Source organism: Vanellus vanellus (genome assembly GCF_965231255.1).
Source record: "Vanellus vanellus genome assembly, chromosome: 5".
Taxonomy (NCBI): domain Eukaryota; kingdom Metazoa; phylum Chordata; class Aves; order Charadriiformes; family Charadriidae; genus Vanellus; species Vanellus vanellus.
In genome coordinates, this window is record NC_138910.1 from 73699586 (window position 1) to 73717092 (window position 17507).

At 40.6% G+C, this 17507-nt stretch overlaps 1 protein-coding gene across 6 annotated transcripts in view; it reads right to left on the bottom strand.

The window, feature by feature from the left end:
* Positions 1 to 17507, bottom strand: part of LOC309672808 (BEN domain-containing protein 5) — a gene marked incomplete at both ends in the record, with an annotated part of 984871 nt that overhangs the window by 353833 nt on the left and 613531 nt on the right. For 5 of the 6 annotated variants that reach the window (XM_082484406.1, XM_082484410.1, XM_082484408.1 and 2 more), the window contains 2 exons: positions 11454 to 12306; positions 16191 to 16404. The exons of the other annotated variant lie outside the window; for it this stretch is intronic. In XM_082484406.1, the coding sequence (XP_082340532.1) occupies positions 12146 to 12306; positions 16191 to 16404 (375 nt within the window). Of the gene's footprint in view, positions 1 to 11453; positions 12307 to 16190; positions 16405 to 17507 lie in introns of those variants that run through there. 6 annotated transcript variants of the gene reach the window in all.

Genomic DNA, 17507 nt, shown 5'->3' on the forward strand with positions numbered 1-17507 from the left:
ACCTGTCCCACTGGCACGATCTGAGGCTGCGTTAAATGTTTAGTTTTAGAATAGGTACAAATCTACATAAAAGCAAAGACAGTTTTCATATAAGCACAGGTTAAGCATAGTGACACCCACTAATGGCACTACACTGGAAAGTAACGTCAGTATCATGCGGCAGTGGAGAAATATCAGATGGGAAGAAAAGATCTCTCAAGATGACTTTCAGAAGTGGAATAACGGAGGTGAGATTAAGTTTGACAGCTTAAAAACAAGTCCTATGCGGACTGATAGGAAGTCCGGTACACGCTAGGAACTCAAAGGAAGGATAACAGCCTCCGCAGAGCCACTGATTACTGCTGAATTATGAGCCCTCAGCATAACAAAGCCATGAAAAGTGCGGAAGATATTTCTAGAGAAAGGCACTTCTAGAAAGATAATGTCACCGTGTAACGTACTGCTACCACCCCAGATAAAATTCAGTACAAAGCGTCACCGACGAAGAAAGATCAGACAAGTAGAGGAGAAGCTGACTAGGATAAGAGCAGATGGATCGGTGAGCATATCTCCCAAGCGAAATTTAAAAGACAGTTGAGACTAGCAAAGGTAGAGTGGGTATGAGCTCCAAGACACTCTTCACAGACAGAAAAAAAGCCACTAAAACTTGTCAGCAACGTTTGCTCAAGAACAAATAGATGTGCATTGCTCCTGAGTTAATTCAAACTGGAAGCTGGGGTGGGGGGGGGCAACGGGGGAAATAACGAAGTCCTGAAGAAGAATTTTCAAGGCTTATCTAGAGTTGCCAAATAGGAACTGTTACGCCTGCGTAATGTTGGGCCTTTGACAGTACAGGTCCAGTAACTTCAACCCTGTGTGAGAATGCCCAACAGCAGGTCCATACACCTTCAGTGCTACAGGACGGTGGAAGAGACAGTCTTGGAGAAGAGTGCTACGTTTCCCCAAATGAACAAGTTGATCTTATCTTGTATGAATGTTTCCATAACAGACTGTAGTGCTTACCCTAAATATCATCATCTTATTCCTCCGTTAATTCAGTTTAATTTGGAAGGCTTAAGTTATTTGGCACATTGATGCACTGGTCTTCCATCTGACCCGCAGCAATGCAATTCAGGCTGCAGCTGGAATTGTTACTTCGCTGTTTGTTCTCTCTTTCAGGGGAAAAAAAAATACGTACATATTCTGATGTATGAATTTCTGATTTGTTGAGGTACTTGTGCTCTATTTAATACATCTTTCTGTCGTTCAGTGTAATACCACACCCAGCATCCATGATGCTCAGCACTCACATTTTCTACCATCTTCTTTAATACAAAAATTCATTCGTATCCTTCTACAGGCAGAATAACTCCAGATGAACTTAAGGACACAAGAAAGAGATTGGCACATAGCTTACAGCCTTGGGAGACAGCTAGGGATTAGCAACAACAGGACTTTCTGTCCTGAGCTCAGACTCCACTAACCAGTGCCGAGGGATTCATGGTTCGGCAAGGATGTAGGTCATGCCAGAGGGGACAGACAAAGTCCTGCAGGAGCCTGGAGGCAATTAAAAGCGGTGAGGCAGCTGAGCATCACCACAGGCAGCGAAAAGGGACTTCCCCTGAGACTGGAAATCGCAGGGAAGAACCATCTTCCATGTCTGACAAGACGAGATGACTTGGTTATAAAGCCTTTAAAATGCAATGAGTCACTTCGCAAAAGAGGTCACCGGATACTGAAATTTTGCTGAAGTATTTAATAAAGAGAAAGCCCTTGAATAACAAATATGAATTCCCTTAATCATACTGTATCTGATTCTTCCAGTAATTACATTTGGGGTACCTGATAGTACAAATAGGAAATTCTCATATGCAGAGCTATACTGGCCAACAAGACATCTTTCTGCTAAAAAAGCTCCACTGAAATTTATTTCCAAAACCAGAAAAGAGTTTAATTCTTAGCCAGCAACAAAAGATCCCCAACTTTTGTAGAATTGCCTATATATTCCTTGTTCAAGGAGAAGAAAGTGCCGTGCAGGTTCACTGAGGAGTGGGCTAGAGGAACTTCTCACAAAGTACCAGCTCAGGAGAAGCCCACCCATAAGTGCATATACCAAACTCCATAGCCTCACCGATGCAGGTTGTCCCCCAGTTGCAGACTCCCTCACTGTTAATGCCACACAAGTTACAATAACTTGACCACCAATCAAATTTTATATTAAACACATAAGGCGAGTCTTAAACGCTACAAGCTGACAGTGCAGTGGTAGGTAACGCACCATGGAAGTACTGAAGATCCAAATCAAACCTGGTACAGAAAGACACGCAAATTGCGTCAGTTGTAAGAAGCTCGCACCCTCACCTGAGGAGCATGGGAGGTTGGCAAGGCACAGCGGCCCTCCTCTTGACTGGCAATGTTGCCCTTCTGCCCCAGCAAAGTTAGCTGAACTGCCGTAGGTAGTGGATCAAGTGGTACTTTGTGGATCCCACCACAGGTCAGATTATGATGAGACAGCAAATCCCCTACCCAAAGAGGATGAAAAACCGGCAACATCTTGCACCACAAAGTTGAAATATCTCAGGTACAGGTTCTACCTGACCTCCACAGCAGGAGATCAGCTCAGTCAGGTAAGCAGGGAGACCATGAGATCAACTTCTGCACCACCCACAACCCTGCAAAACATCATCAAGGCCTTGCGCAGAGTGTTTAATAACACCAGCACCAGGGTGGGATCATATGAGAATCGACAGGTTTCTGCCCTCAGTATTACAACACGCACTTGAACTGCTCTGATCTTACCCCTCCCATCATTAAGCTTCTAGTTAGTTAAAACCTACAGAGCCCCTCCCAAATCACACGGGGAAGGGCCACCTTGGGTCACCCCCAGAGAGGGAGGAAGCCCGGATTAGGCAGAACTTTACAAGTATTTGTTTCTTGAGCTCATCAGATGAGGGTCATCATTTTAACTGGGTCAACTCAACATTGCTGTCCTGTCAATTCTTTGTAAATGAAACCTGGACAAACCAGCGTGTGAGCTTTAAATTGGCAGAGGTGTTAATTTCAAATCAATAGGGAATACAAAAATATCAATAGGCATTGAAGAGCGAAACATTAATTACTTTTCAAAAGGTGCAGTACACAAATTTCCTGATACCTTTACAAATAGAAATAAGCCAATAACGTGATTTCATAACATTTATAAATGACTAAGTTAATTAACAGGGAATCTTCAGAGAGGTGATGAAGGAAATTTAGAAGAACCCTGTCTGGCACTATTTGAAATTCTCAAAGGAAGGAAGTGACTTCTTAAAAAAAGATTAATTACAAGTTTTTTTGCTTTGCCTTGATAAAATTGCTGTTTACATATTTAAGCTGGTTTTGACCTTCAAAATTCTAGCAAAGAACGATTTTCATTAAACCACCTCAGTGGAGGAAGCTGGCAGTTCCTCATCTTGTCTCTGAGGTTAACTGAGAATATTAATTATTTAGCAGGGATGGTCAAACAAAATATATGTAAGTCCTATCCAAAGCAGCCTTCAATTTATCAAAGCAGACACAGCAAGGGTTGATGTATAGCAAGCTCTTCTCCTGTCAGTTCCGATTCCTTTCATAAAGGAAACTCCAGGATGAGAGACTCCAGAACGAAATCGTTCCACAAAAGATGCTGTCTCCCTCTGAGGATACCCTCCCTTCATTCTGAGCACGTACAACAGCAGAACGATAGCAGCTCTTCACCCTTCTTTAGCAACGCACAGGTATCACCAACCAAGAAAACTCCATAGCTATCTTGAAGATGGTACAAAATGTAGCAGTAGTAAAATGACTGCGGCTTCCCTTTCTTCTATTATTTCGGTGTCCTCTTTTTCTGGGAAACTCTGCTCACCTGTTGCTCTTCGCAGCTCGGTTCAACACCATCACCCACCTGCCTGGCTGAGCTCGGAATACACGAATAAGCAGTTTGGCAAGCAGGAAGAACATGCTCTGTCTCGTCGTTGGCACACGTATAATACCGAGTCAAAGAGGTAAGCAAATATGAGATAAATACTCATTTTAAGAACAATATTTTCATGACAGAGCTACACTTAATAATGCATAAAAAAGGGAATTACACTGGGACATCAACTGATCAAGAATCAATTAAATATCACTTTTGTTTCTACAGAGGCAAATTTAGTTTGCCCCAGAAAATGAAATTAAAACTATTGCATACGACATTCTCACACAAAGTGACATGAGATTGTATCACATTTGCTAATATGGTATTTAAGAGAATATTAAGAACTCCTCTATAGAAAGTATTTCCATAAAACTAAAATTAACTTTGGTAGACATAAAGGAAAAATATTATAAAAATGAGTCACAACCTAGGAAATGCGTGGTAGTGGAAGACTGAAGACACCCAGTCTATTGAGGTGTCCATGAGGTGGAGAAATATGGAGGCAAGAGACTATTAAGACAGACAAATCAAGAACCAGGAATTGGAAGTTGAGCCAGAAAAATTCACAGAGAAAGAAGGCACAAGTTGAGCAGCAAGGACAGTTACCCACTGGAATAAACTACGAAAGGAAAAGATGGATTTAACACTCTGATGCTTTTTCAAGACTGCTTGTTTGTCTAAGCAACACGCTGCGGTCCAGCCAAGGACTCTCTTCAAAGGAGCAACCGAGAGAAGCTTGCTGACATGTTCTGCAGGCGACCGCACCATCTCATCGAATGACCCACCAGCAGACGCACCACAGCCTGCAGCCTTTCCACCTGCCTTTAGGCACGTACCACGGCAGCTCAGAACATCCTTCTCTAGAACTGTACTTAGATCACAGAATTTTGAAATAGCTCTTTCTTTCCGAGACCAACAGGTGGCTGTTTTTCATACACTAAATGGAAAAATGGAGTCCCGGAAGGCGATTTAAAGTCATATATCAGTATAATCTGTCAAAGCGCCTAATGCTTTCCATTGCTCATCCGATGGAAATGACAATCCAAACTTCAGCAGCACAATTAGGTGGGAAACTTCCAGGCCAACCGAGCCTCTGAAAAAGCTGGGGATCCTCTGCTTTGAGAAATTAACTTTTTATACGAGACACTGCTGAAAGATCTGCTTATTCCATCTTACCTCTTTCAGACCTTCCTAGAAGAGTAAAATTTTCTTTGCTACAGTCTATGCTTTGGCATAGGCAAGAAAAAAAAAAAAAAGAGAGAGAGAGAGAAAATTCTGCCGTGTGAAGTCCCTGAACTGCAAAGCCTGCCTTACGGTGACAGCAATACTACCACACCTCCGAAGGAAACGCTCTAGCTTTGTGTCACTTATCTCCAAGAATAACAAGCAGGTATTTCACTTCAGAACCCCGCCGACACCTCGCAAGGCAGGAACTGGGAAACGCTTCCCTCTCCTTACCTTTAAGGTGAGCACAGAAGAACGCCTCCTCCTTGCAGAAGGAACAGAAATGAAGACCGGGAAAGCAGGCAGGGCTGGCTAACATCAGGAAAATGATCAACTTGTGGATTTATGTGGCATAGACAGATTTACGCGGAATAAGAGTACATCGCATCTGTAAACATACAGCTGTGTAACTGCGCCAGATAGAGGTCCCCGGCTGCAGAAGAAAATGCTGATTATTCCACTTGTTAAAGGTTAAATTCTCGGCACGTAAGAGTGATTGGACATTTTAATTAATAAAACTTCTCACTGATTGAAACCTTAAATGCCAGTCAAACTGCTCGAGATTTTGCTATTGGGCTACTGACTTCATCTAAATTGAATGTACTAATTCTCTGTAGGAAAGCGAAAAGGCCTACGTGACCCCTCCACAACCTGTTCTTAGGCTCCCTGTCCCGTCAGGCACAGGGTCCTCCCACGCATTCGGCTGCTGCTGAGTAGATCTCAGTTACTTTTTAAGTTTAGGAAAGCTACAGAGTGGAAGTTGCACATATTTACCAATGTGGCAATAAACAACCTTTGTTGGCTGAGTTGCCTTTAGGGGACTGTCCCTAAAGAAAAGACACCCTGTAGGTTGTCCTACCCTACCCTACCAAGGAGGGTGCTCCGAAGCAGAGGTGATGCTACACTATCACCTTCACCCCTGCTTAGCCCCAAACATTAACATTCTCAGTTGCTTATTCCTGTAAGAAAATACAGTGAAATACAGAATTTACACAGTGTACATTGGTCCTGGAAGGATGGAAGTGTCCATGCAACCACAAAGAAACCAGCAAGTGTCAAAGCATTTTAATATACAACGCAAGAAAAACAAACAAACAAAAAAAAAACCTAAAATTCTACTTTCAGGAGTTTTAGTTTTTCATAAACTCTTCAAGAAATGGAAACACAGAACATTAACTTGGGGGACAGGTGCTTTGCCCCATCCACCTCGGTCCTGCTTATTTTGAGAATTATTCTTTAAAGGCACCTCCATAAATCCTGCAGAGGACTCCACACAGAAAGGGAAGACCATGGCGCATCTGGCTCACAGATGCCAAATGTCCAAAGGGACTATTTTCAAGCATGACTGGGCTGATATCCCAACTTATATACGGAGAAAGATGTCTCCTATTATGCTTCTATTCTGCTAATACATGAAAAATGGAAAAGGTGAAAATACATTACTTTTTTAAAAAACTAAACTACAATTCAGTAAAATTTACATAAACATTCGGGAAGAGTTTGAAGATCTGTTTGAGTATGAAAGAAAGAATATGAAACTCCCGTGTAAGCTTTTTCATTCATGTGAGTCTCATGCGGAAGGGACTGGTGCGGGTGTGATATTGCACTATCAAGACAAGTTCCCTCGACTGCTGTCCCGGTACAACCTTCACATCCTGCAGGGTGAACACCAAAGGGTGTTCACAGCCAGTTCTTCTGATAAGCAGCCAATCCCATGAAACCCACCTCTTTCTCCACTCCAAAGGCATGAAAGCTCATGAGAACTACAAAGGATACACAAGCATCAACAGGCATAATTTCGTATCTTCTACTTCACAGGACTTCTAGCCATTGTTATACTCCAAGAAAAGCTGTCGCCCCCAGCCACTCCCTTGGGTGGTCAGTGAATTCCCCCTTATTCTTTGATTTCAAATCACAGAAGACTAAAATTTAGTATGCAAGTAGGTAGCCTGATGCATTAAACGTATATACTAATAAAGAGTTTAGTCCCATTAATGTTTTACTGTCAATAAACAAGGAACATAGAGTTGCTATTCTGCTAAACATGGAGGAAATAATCTCCTTTGTAGGAAGACGTTTTCTACTCAGAAGGCAACACAGAAAAAAAAACCCTTTAGGCTCAGCTTCTTCCTCTCCTCCCAGACTCACTTTCACCTCTGTTCTGATCCAGACATAATGCAACTTCTCTGATGTCATAGGTGAGGTAGTTTCCTCTTTATGGGTAAACAAATGATGTCACAACTGCCGAACTGTGATTTCACTGCAGGACTGAACAAGTGGTTATCCGATGCACAGAATGAAAGTTATTGTTCAAACATAAACAGCAGAAATAATTGCAAAAGTAAAGCAAATGAACAGACAAGTAAATTAATTCCTTTTTGAATCACTGTTCTGTTTTCCAAGTCCAAAAGATTCTCCTTTTCTATTTAGGAAGCCTGAGGGGATGAAAAAGTGCCCAAGATGGTGAAATTAAAAATTAGCTACTGAGCATGAAACATGCAATGATTGCACTTCATAACATTTTTATTGCTTCGGTGTTGTATGAATCACTTCACAGTTCCACACTGTTACGATGAAAATAATGACACCAATAAGCAATTGATGTTATGACTTCATCAATCCAAGACTAAAGGCACGCACAGAATGACAAGTATTTTCAAAAATACTGAGAAAATTACCACCTCGTTCTGAAGAGGCACAAGTTTTATCTTTCTGTCTTTCTGCAGAGTGGCCATTCTCACACCGAAAGATGGAATATTGAAATAATCCTTGGTACAGCTCCCCATGACACAACCTTGCTTTTCCTTTCAGAAAGCGGCAAAATTTGGGTTTCTCAGGAGTTACAAATGCAGCTAACACACAGTGGGGCTTCAGCTAATACAGGGTGTTCCCAGCTCAGAACATTCTCCCTCCTTTGAGGTTTTGCATCAAGACAGTATTATTTTAACAATTACCCGCACATAGCTTTATTGTTTAAAACTTTACTTCATTCTGGAAGTATGTAGTTGAACTATCTTCACAATTTCACTAAATCCAAAAAAGTTCAATTAATTGCTTCTTGAAACTTCCAAGAGGACAATAATCTATGCTTAAGACAACAAAGCAGCATCGTAGTAATCTGTGGGACGCAGCCTCAAAGGTGCGGTGCTAAGAAGTGACCTCCCGCCGGGAGGTGGTACGCTCTTTTGACAGGCACGTTCAACAGCTAACCACATGCAACCTTACATTCCTTCTACTCATAGTTCAACTTTGACATGACGAAATAAGTATTTTGGTCTGGCTGTATTAAAAAAAAAAATAAATCTCCCATCTCTATGAAGCATCATTAAATCCAAACCTGTTCTGTAACAGCAGTACTTAACGTTATTTTTATTTCTCTCTAACAAATACTAGCTTTCTTTTCTTAATTGAGTGGCTAGACATCTTGACTGGGTATTAAAATATCTGGTAGGATTCCTTCCTTTAATATAATAGCTCATTTCCCTTATAAAATCATTAATAGAAAATAAAGCCCTTCTTGTTCACTCTAATCTTGCTTCCTTGCAAGTGTGCCAGAGGCACTTTAATATGGATCAGGTCGCGAATATCACAAATTACAATAGCAATGTGTGGCAACAAAGGATGAGATTATTCATGTAACAGTAATACCTTCTTCCTTCTTTGATAAAAAGAGAAGTAAACAGCATGCATCGATCTCTCCGGACAAAAAGTCAGTTCCTCTTAAATCTGTTTTTCTGATACTTGCAAATCCAGGTTTACAAGTATGAAGCAATGGCACAGCACAAAGCTTAGAACGACGAACGAGGAATATTACAGGGTGTAATGAAACCTACTTCATTTTGTGTCAAAATTCTCTCCTCTTTCACATGTACAGGTACAGGTATGAAGCTAAGCTAGAGTAGGAAAAAGTCGGTAGGCGCTATTTTCGCATAAAGTCTCCTATGGTAGATTCATGGCAGACGCGTTATGACGAAAGCAAAACGAGGTACAGGCAGGCAGAATTAGGGAGAATTAACGTACCAACAAGAACAGCACTGGCCATAAGTGCAGTATAACACAGTGAAATGAAACTCACAGTTAATTTATACATCGGTGTTTCATTCACCCCACTAAAGTTTGTATTTTTCCTCGGGTAATGCTGGAACACAGGACAACTGTAGCCAATTTCCCTACCTGGAACAGACACGCTGGGAAAGACTTGTACAGTCTTCTAATGGGTTCATGGGGAGGGAAAAGACAAGAGAAGGACCAAATCTAAATGTAAAGATGTCATTCATACACACCTGATATCCACTGCAGAGCCCTCTGAGCATTGCTTTGCAACTACAGCGTGCAAAGATGGCTTATTATTAGTAAAAACTTTTTTTCCAGAAATCCAAAGACTTAGTCCAAGTTATAATAGAATACAGAGGTATATTACCTTTCATACGTCCTATTCATTTACCATAACTCAACAAAGCTTCAGGTGACGCTCACATTAAATGCCAGTTGCCCAGTCCAAAGGACCCAGAATTAGCACACGCACACCCCCCAACGCTACACTTCAAAGGGAAGCAAACCTTTCCCTGCCAGCCAAATACTCCTGTTGAACTCCGCTAAAAACTGTCTGCTGGACCCGGGCTGATAGAAACTCCAGGAAGAAACAAATGAAGACTTCCAAGATAACTTCCCCAAAGAGAACATTTAAAATATTCAGCATTATGCAGCATTAACATCTGATGGGACAAGTTTGTCAAGGAGAAGTCTTAGAAAGTTGACACCGGTTTTGTGGAAAGACACAGAATTTCTGATTTTGGGGGCCAGGCTGGAGTCTCTAATTAAATTCTAATCTGCTTTTCCCAGGTTTCATAAAATGCTGTCTCAAATAGGCTCATCTTCCGAGAAGTGCAGCATGATCTGCTCATTAAAGAATCTGTTACAATGAAAACACATTAGTATCAAAGCTATAAATGACTGAGGAAATTATGGACATTCTCCCCCAAACTAGTGGATTGTCCTAATAGCACTTTAAAAAAAATAAATTGTACATTCACAAGTCTGCTTGAAAAGTGGGAACTTGCTGTTTAAGTGTTTCTTCAATGTTATCTCCCTTTTGTTCTTTAATTAATAAAAGGATACATGCACTGACATTATAAACACTAATTTGCTATTTAGCATCCCAAATTAGGAAGCATAAACATTTATGCACTTCATTAAACAGTACCTAAGAACGCTCTGAGATTAACCGGAGACAAGCTAGGCTGTTAAACGCGATTTCAGAATACACATAAGCCGCCGTAACAAGACACTCCTCCACTCCCATCCCTCGCCAGGGATGCTCCCCGGCCCCATCCTATCGGCACCAGCCCTTAATGAAACGACCCTTGGAAATCACGGAGATCTGACCCATCTGCGCAGTCACAAGCGCCAGTTTAAGGGAAAGAGTCAGGAATGGATAGACTTGAGCAGGGAAAGCGGGGCGTGCCTGTTTGGCAGCAGGGCATACTTGGATGGGCACAAGCCAATCGTGACATTGCACTTTAGAAAGCATAAAACAAATACCCACGCCCTGAATTATGACATCATTTAAGCACATGTGGTGTACAGGAGGAGACAACGTGGTGTCTTTCTCCATCTCTTCTAAAACAGGCAGTGCAGTTCTAGCTCGCCTCCGCCTCTCCCTTCCCCTTTCCCCCATCCACCCCAGCCTTGTGTTGCGCCTTTGAAATTATCTATGCATACAGGACACCAAAACAGGTTTAAGGTCAGGGTATACCAGCGCTACAGGAAGATGATAAGAAACGGCGAGTCTTTCAAAACTACAGGAAGGAAAACTTCAGTGGTAAAAAGGGAACAAATGCTGATACTCAGGAACGGAGAGCCTGAAAGGCAGATAATCGCATCCGTGGGCATAAAATAAATGGAAGGTTAACTAAGATCACAAATATAACAAATCCTCAAAACTGATCAGCCCAGACCTCTACAAACCTTATTCCCCAAATCCTTCATGAAACAAGACTTAAGGCTATTTTCTTTCACTTACAATCAGGTATTATTCAGACCCACAACAAATTATTCCTTATAACTTTGTATTGCAAATCTAACTTCAATGTCGAAAATTATTTTTGATTTAAATTTGTGCTAAAAGCATCCATCGTTAAATCATGGACTCGGATGAAACGGTACTAAATTTTCCATTACACGTAATCTTGCCATAGTGTGGCAACCTTTAAATCGATTGAAAATACAAATACACTAAAAATATAATGTTTCAAGAAAAGTAATATGGACATACTGAAGAGCTTTGTACCATAACCAGAAATCTGAAAAGTGCTGTGGTGACTGAAAAAGAAGTGCTTAATGATTTATTTTTTTAAATTAATTATCATTATTTTACAACTTACAGCTCTGTGTTCTTTGTTGTTTCTGTTTTCTGGGGTGTGGTTTTTTTTTTTTTTTAAACTATGACAGCAATGGTGATACAACTACAAGATAATAAGTGAAAAAGAAGCTTTCTTTGTGAGTTTTTGACCAAATATATTGTTAGAGATCAAAACAAAGGTTTATAAAAACAAACGATTAAAATTTCAGTTCAGAAAAACACTTTGTAAAATACAATAAAACTCTTTTCAATAGCAAAGTGGATTCTGTACAATTCTTCTTTCTAAGCAGATGTTTAATGCAGCCTAGATCCACTAACTCCAGTAAAACAAAACGTAGGCAAAAGGGGTTGGTGTTCACATTATTACAACCTATATACAGAACTGCAGGTAACATACTGCAACTCATTGCAAAAAACCTTTGAAAAGTCACTGTTTCATTGTAGAGTGGACTTACAATATATTTTACATTATTTAAAAGCAGGTTACACCATAGAAAGGCTTTTGACAGAACGGCTCAAAAAAGGTATCAGTTATAGGAGGAGAGTAACGCTTCAAAACAGTTTCTCCCACCAGCAAAAACGCCACACAAATAAAAAGAACAACACTTAAGTAAAACACTAAGACTTTATTAAAAATCCAAAATTTATTGCAAATTGTACTTTGCACTTTCCCTCCTTTCTTCATTTTTACATGATTTATTGATATCCATGATTTTTTCACAGATGTACTTGTTGACTTTGGAGAGTCTCTGTGCAATTTCAGTTTCATCCACAGTTTCTTGTGCTATTCTATCATACAAACATTCTGGGGAGAAAAAAAAAGAAAAGAAAAGAGCCATTAGGATATTTTTAGAAAAGAATACAGCCCTGAGTCGGGTTAACGACTCAAGAGACAACACTGAGTAAGCACTGTGTATATTTGTTGCAAGACAACAGAAGCTTTCGTTGATTCACTGGCTATCTTGTTAAAGACAAGATTTTTCACCAGGCTTGAATCTTTGGCATGACAACTTCCAGTTATGCTGTGACTACATTAATAGGCTTTTTATACAGAAACAAGGCTAAATCCAACCTTTTAGTGTCAGCCTTGCCTGCCTAACTCTTGATTTGTCTATATCTCCACAGCAGATTTAGAATCTTTTCCCAGGTGAACGGTCTCACTAGAACTGTTGTTATCTACAGTTCCCTGTGAGTCACTCCTACCATCACACCTTCGAGACAGTAGGTGAATGATAATGGTTAGGAAGAGAAGCAGTAACCAGTAAGAGAAGACATTAACCGATTTAATTAATTTTTTCATCTGTTCAACATACATTAATATCTGTATCTTTATCGGACACCCTGTCCCTGGGTGTATTTCACTTTTATTAGTAGATTATTCAGGGTGAGAGCCATCTTCTTGCACGTTTGCACGATGCATTTTGTGAACTTAACTGGAACACAAAAAGCAAGCAATAGTAATAACTGCAAGAGCAATGAGGGCAATGAAAGTTGAGACAATTCTGCTCCACAGAGTCAGTAATTCGGTGCCAGAATCCTGCAGAGGTTACCGAAATCAGAGGTGATGCAACACCCCCAACTCCTTAGTGACAGGCAGGTTTGGGTTTTTTTGTTTTCATAACCAGAACAATGTATTTTGTTGTAGAAGTTTCCCAGATTGATTAAACAAACTCTGTTCTGCTTTGCCTAGTAATCTATTCCAGTAGCCATTTATTGCTTCATATACAGAAAGCCATAGAGATTATCGCTTAATTAACATGGTTTATAACATTTCTAATTCGTCATATTAAAAAGTTATGAAAATTAAGTACTATGCATGCTTTGTAGTTCATTTTGAAACCTCTCAGAAGTTTTATAAAAGGTTATTTTGCATTAACAAGGTTTATAACAGTACTTGTGCATCATACTTTTTATAATTTCTTTATTACATACTATACAGTAGGGATTTTTAAGAAGCTAGAGATATCAGACACATTAAGAGCTTATGCTGTCGTTCAGAAATCTATTTGAAATAAGTTATTTTGTGTCAACAGAATGATAAGAACATCTAAAACAATGTGAATTTTATGTTGTAAGATATCCTGAATGTAGAGTAAATAAAACTAATCAGCATACAGCCTGACAGCTGAAATGCTGATCATCAGTAAACTATGACTTGAAATACAATACCTAAGAGGCGGTATGTCGCTGAGAACCTGAAGAAACCCAGTGTGTTTGTAGGACATAATCTTGTACTAAAACAAGCTCAGGAATACTCCCAGGTTGCGGCAACTACACCTAGGTAAGGTGAACTTCCAGTAAAATCCAGGCTAGGTTTAGCCACAACGTCAAGGAAAGAAGCACTTGACAGAAGTCATTCATCAATTGTGATTCTTAAAGTCAGTGTGACCCAGACAGATCCACGACCATCACAGTTTTTCCTCTTCCGTTTCTATGAGGGACTGCAGAAAGAGCAGTTTAGTAGTCACATAAGGATGTTGGCTTAGGGGCTCCGAAGAGTGATTTGGGTGTTCTGCTTCTTCCTTGTCTTTTGGCTTTAGAGGAACATACAGATACCCCTTTGTACTTATGACTGGACCAAAAATTCAAGGAGACCTCAAAGACCTAACAAGGAGCTTTACTTCTATCTGTGATGCCTGATCCAAGTCATTGGCCGCGTAAACTCTAATTTCCTCACCTAACATCATTTGTTCACTTGCTACTAATTTTTTTTTTTTTTGGTTTGTTTTCTTCTCCATTTCTCCATAACGTAATAACTTCTTATTTGATCGCTTCCAGCTCTCCAGGAAACACTGCTGGCGTCATGGGGCAAGACCTCTTAACATTGATGCAAATGCAAAGGACACACCAACATGGACAATCATGGTTACGTGCTACCCAGTTACCACTGAGTCAGGAAGTCTGTCTGCTGCCACCCAAAACATTGGCCATGCACTTTAAATGGTTCAAGAGGAGACTGTACAGTCTTGAGTCTAACAAAAAGGCAGTCAAAGACAAGGTGAAATAAACACTGGAAAGCGGAACATGGAAAACCAGGGAGTGGAACGGTAGAATTCAAATGAGGCTGGAAGCAAAGTATGACAGAAAACACAGAAAACCAAGGAAATTGGGAAGAGCTGAATTGCTGGAAAGTGTAAAGGTACGGAAGAGAAGAAAGGGAAGGGCCCCATCTGCCTCTCACCACGTACCTGTTGGAGGGTACTCCCAAACTCAGAGTAGTCAAAACAAGGGGAGTCAGAAGAAAGCTATCATTTAAATGGCTCAAGTAACACAGACTGGCCCTCACTGAAGCAGAGGAAGAAATTCTCACATGGGCAACCTCGCCAGCAGCGCCGAGGAATGACAGCCTCCAGCAGGGAGGCTAGAAAGCTCTTTGCGGTGGGCCAGTGAAAAATAACCCTTTTTGCTGCATCTTTGTAAGTGTGCTTCAGGGTAGCCAATTCTGTTTCCCATTCGGAGCTGACAAGGGTAGCCACAGCCACAGAGTGGATTCCTTACGTGGCATTACCTTACTACGTGTTTTAGGATTGCACCAGGTCCCAGACAGAACTAGAAAATCAGTACAGCACTTCCACATATATTCTTAAAGCAAAGTAGTAAAAAAACCAACCCATGTCTTTTACTCATTTCTTAGAAACTAAGAATGACGACAGTACAAAGATCAGTTTCCAACTTTTCCCCACACAACACAGACACACACACACACTCAAACTGGAATCATATTTCTTACTTCCAAAACACGGTACTTGCAAGGCAGATTACAACAGCTCTTAAAGAGTTCATAGTTAAGAGCACATAGCAACTGAGAACAGGAAATACAGAATAATGAAACTAAATCAAATGGGGAGATTTCTTTCAGCCCTACTGCAATTTAGTATGGACACAAAACCTAAAAATCCAATTTCAGTATGTATTCCATGAGGAACCGGCTCAGTTCTGACTTAAAAAGAAGCCTGAAATACCAAGAGAGACAGAAATGAATGCAAAACACAAGCATGATGATACAAAGGGACTGAAATTCGCTATTCATTTTAAATATAGGAGAAAGCCTTCTCTCTCTCAAAGCACTACAGACATGGACTCAGGCTCGCAGTTACTGAAAGTGTCATTGCAAGTTTTCCTGCCAGGTCAGCGATTTACACTTCCTGTTCAAATTCCAGTTCAAGTGCAACAATTAATTTTTACTGTTTCCATTTTCTCCACTTAGAAGGGTAACACTATTCTTTCTCGCCTTTAAAGGTATGCGTATTTTTATAGTCACAGCTATAATGGTTTCTGTGCCTCATGCCAGAGTTGGTTACGTTCTGGATGAAAGAATGTGGTAAAGCTACTCTCAGGCTTGTTAAAAGGAATATATGCATTTTAAAAAAAATCACTATGTTACAAATGAATTCCAGGACAAGGTGTTGTTCTCCAGGCTCAGAGTCCTGTCCTGCAAGTGGTTCAAAGTGATGACCTTCTTAAACCTTACTGCAGTACAACTCTTCAGCTGTGAAGGTCTGCACTGCGCGCAGCTATTGCAATGTGTTTTACTTGGCCTGAATACGTATGCGCTTCACAATGCAATAGCAATCTGAATTACATTTTTTTAATCAGTTAATTTTATATGAGCTGAAAAGAAGCATCTTTCAACTCGGTGATTAATAGTTAAACTCCAAAGCAGGAAGCAAAAGTTTTCAAATAACCTACCTCTGACAATGCTTAATTTGTGAGGTGAGAGAGGTGGCTTGGGAACGGCATCTTTCTTTTTTTTGGTTGCAACTCCTGTGACACTTCTGTTCTTGAGAACATCTGTTCCCCAAATCATAACCGCTAGATTTTTTGTATACTTTGAATCTCCTTGTGTTACTTGCAGCTGGTGCCATTTCTCCTCATCTACCCAAATTCCACTGCCAAGATGGACCTAGAAGGTAGTAATAATAACAACTTATCTATGGTATGTAGCACACAACAGTATCCAAGTGCTGTAGGAACATTAATATTAGGTACTATAATAACAGTAATTAGGGCTGAACAAATCCATTTTGCCTAATTCTGAAACTTCTCCAACTTTGCGGGTCAGGGAGTTCAAGTCAACCTCTTACATAATATAGTTCCTCTTCCTTTTCTGTTCTCAGTTCTTCTTACTCTACTTTTTCGCCCCCGCATAGCCTATCACCTGAAAGACTATATTCAGGAACAGAGATAGAAGAAGAAACAGTAAACACATCCAGTATTATATAGGTATGCACAGCAAATAAACCAAGCAGTTGCACCAGCCTAATTCAGGAGTAAGATGAAACATTGTCTTCACTGTGAAAGCTTCCCTTTGGCCAAAACAGACTTTACCCAAAGCGTATTTCGGGGGCAGTAGAGAGGGAAATACTTCCTAAGTTGTATCCCGTACCTGTTGGTAAAATTCAACCTGATTGTTTAAAGTAACCAGAAGGCTTGAAGGGATTGACCGCTACAATTTCAATGTAAGGCAGGAGAGTTAGGACGTTTCATAACTTTCCGATTCTATCACAAAGTGTGCCTATCATGTACAATCAGTCTATCCAGGCGAATACTGTTTTGTGGTAAGGCAATGACCCGTGGCTGCAACACCATACACTTTCCATTATGCAGACAATGGGGAGCAGAGATATTTCATTGAAGCAGTAAAACAGGATAATACGGGTACTGGGAAATGCCGTGTGAAGCCATTATTGTAGAATCTCCAAAAGGAAGCTGCTTGAGTCTAGGTGTGCTTCTAGTCTTGCTCAGCATCGACTATGCTGCCTTGACTTCCACAGAGCTACCCCATACCTCTACCTCAAGCTTCCCAGTGCTCCAGAATTCAGATGAATGCAGGACGAGAATCTGAGTACCATCCTTAGGCTGGCAGTACCTATGTTTGAGCTGATAGTCCTGATGATAACCAGGACACCGTCATGCAACAGCAAGGAAAATAACTCCACTAGTAATCAGCATGGGTCTGACATGAGTGCAACCATGACGCAAACACTGGCCCTGTGTAGAACCACG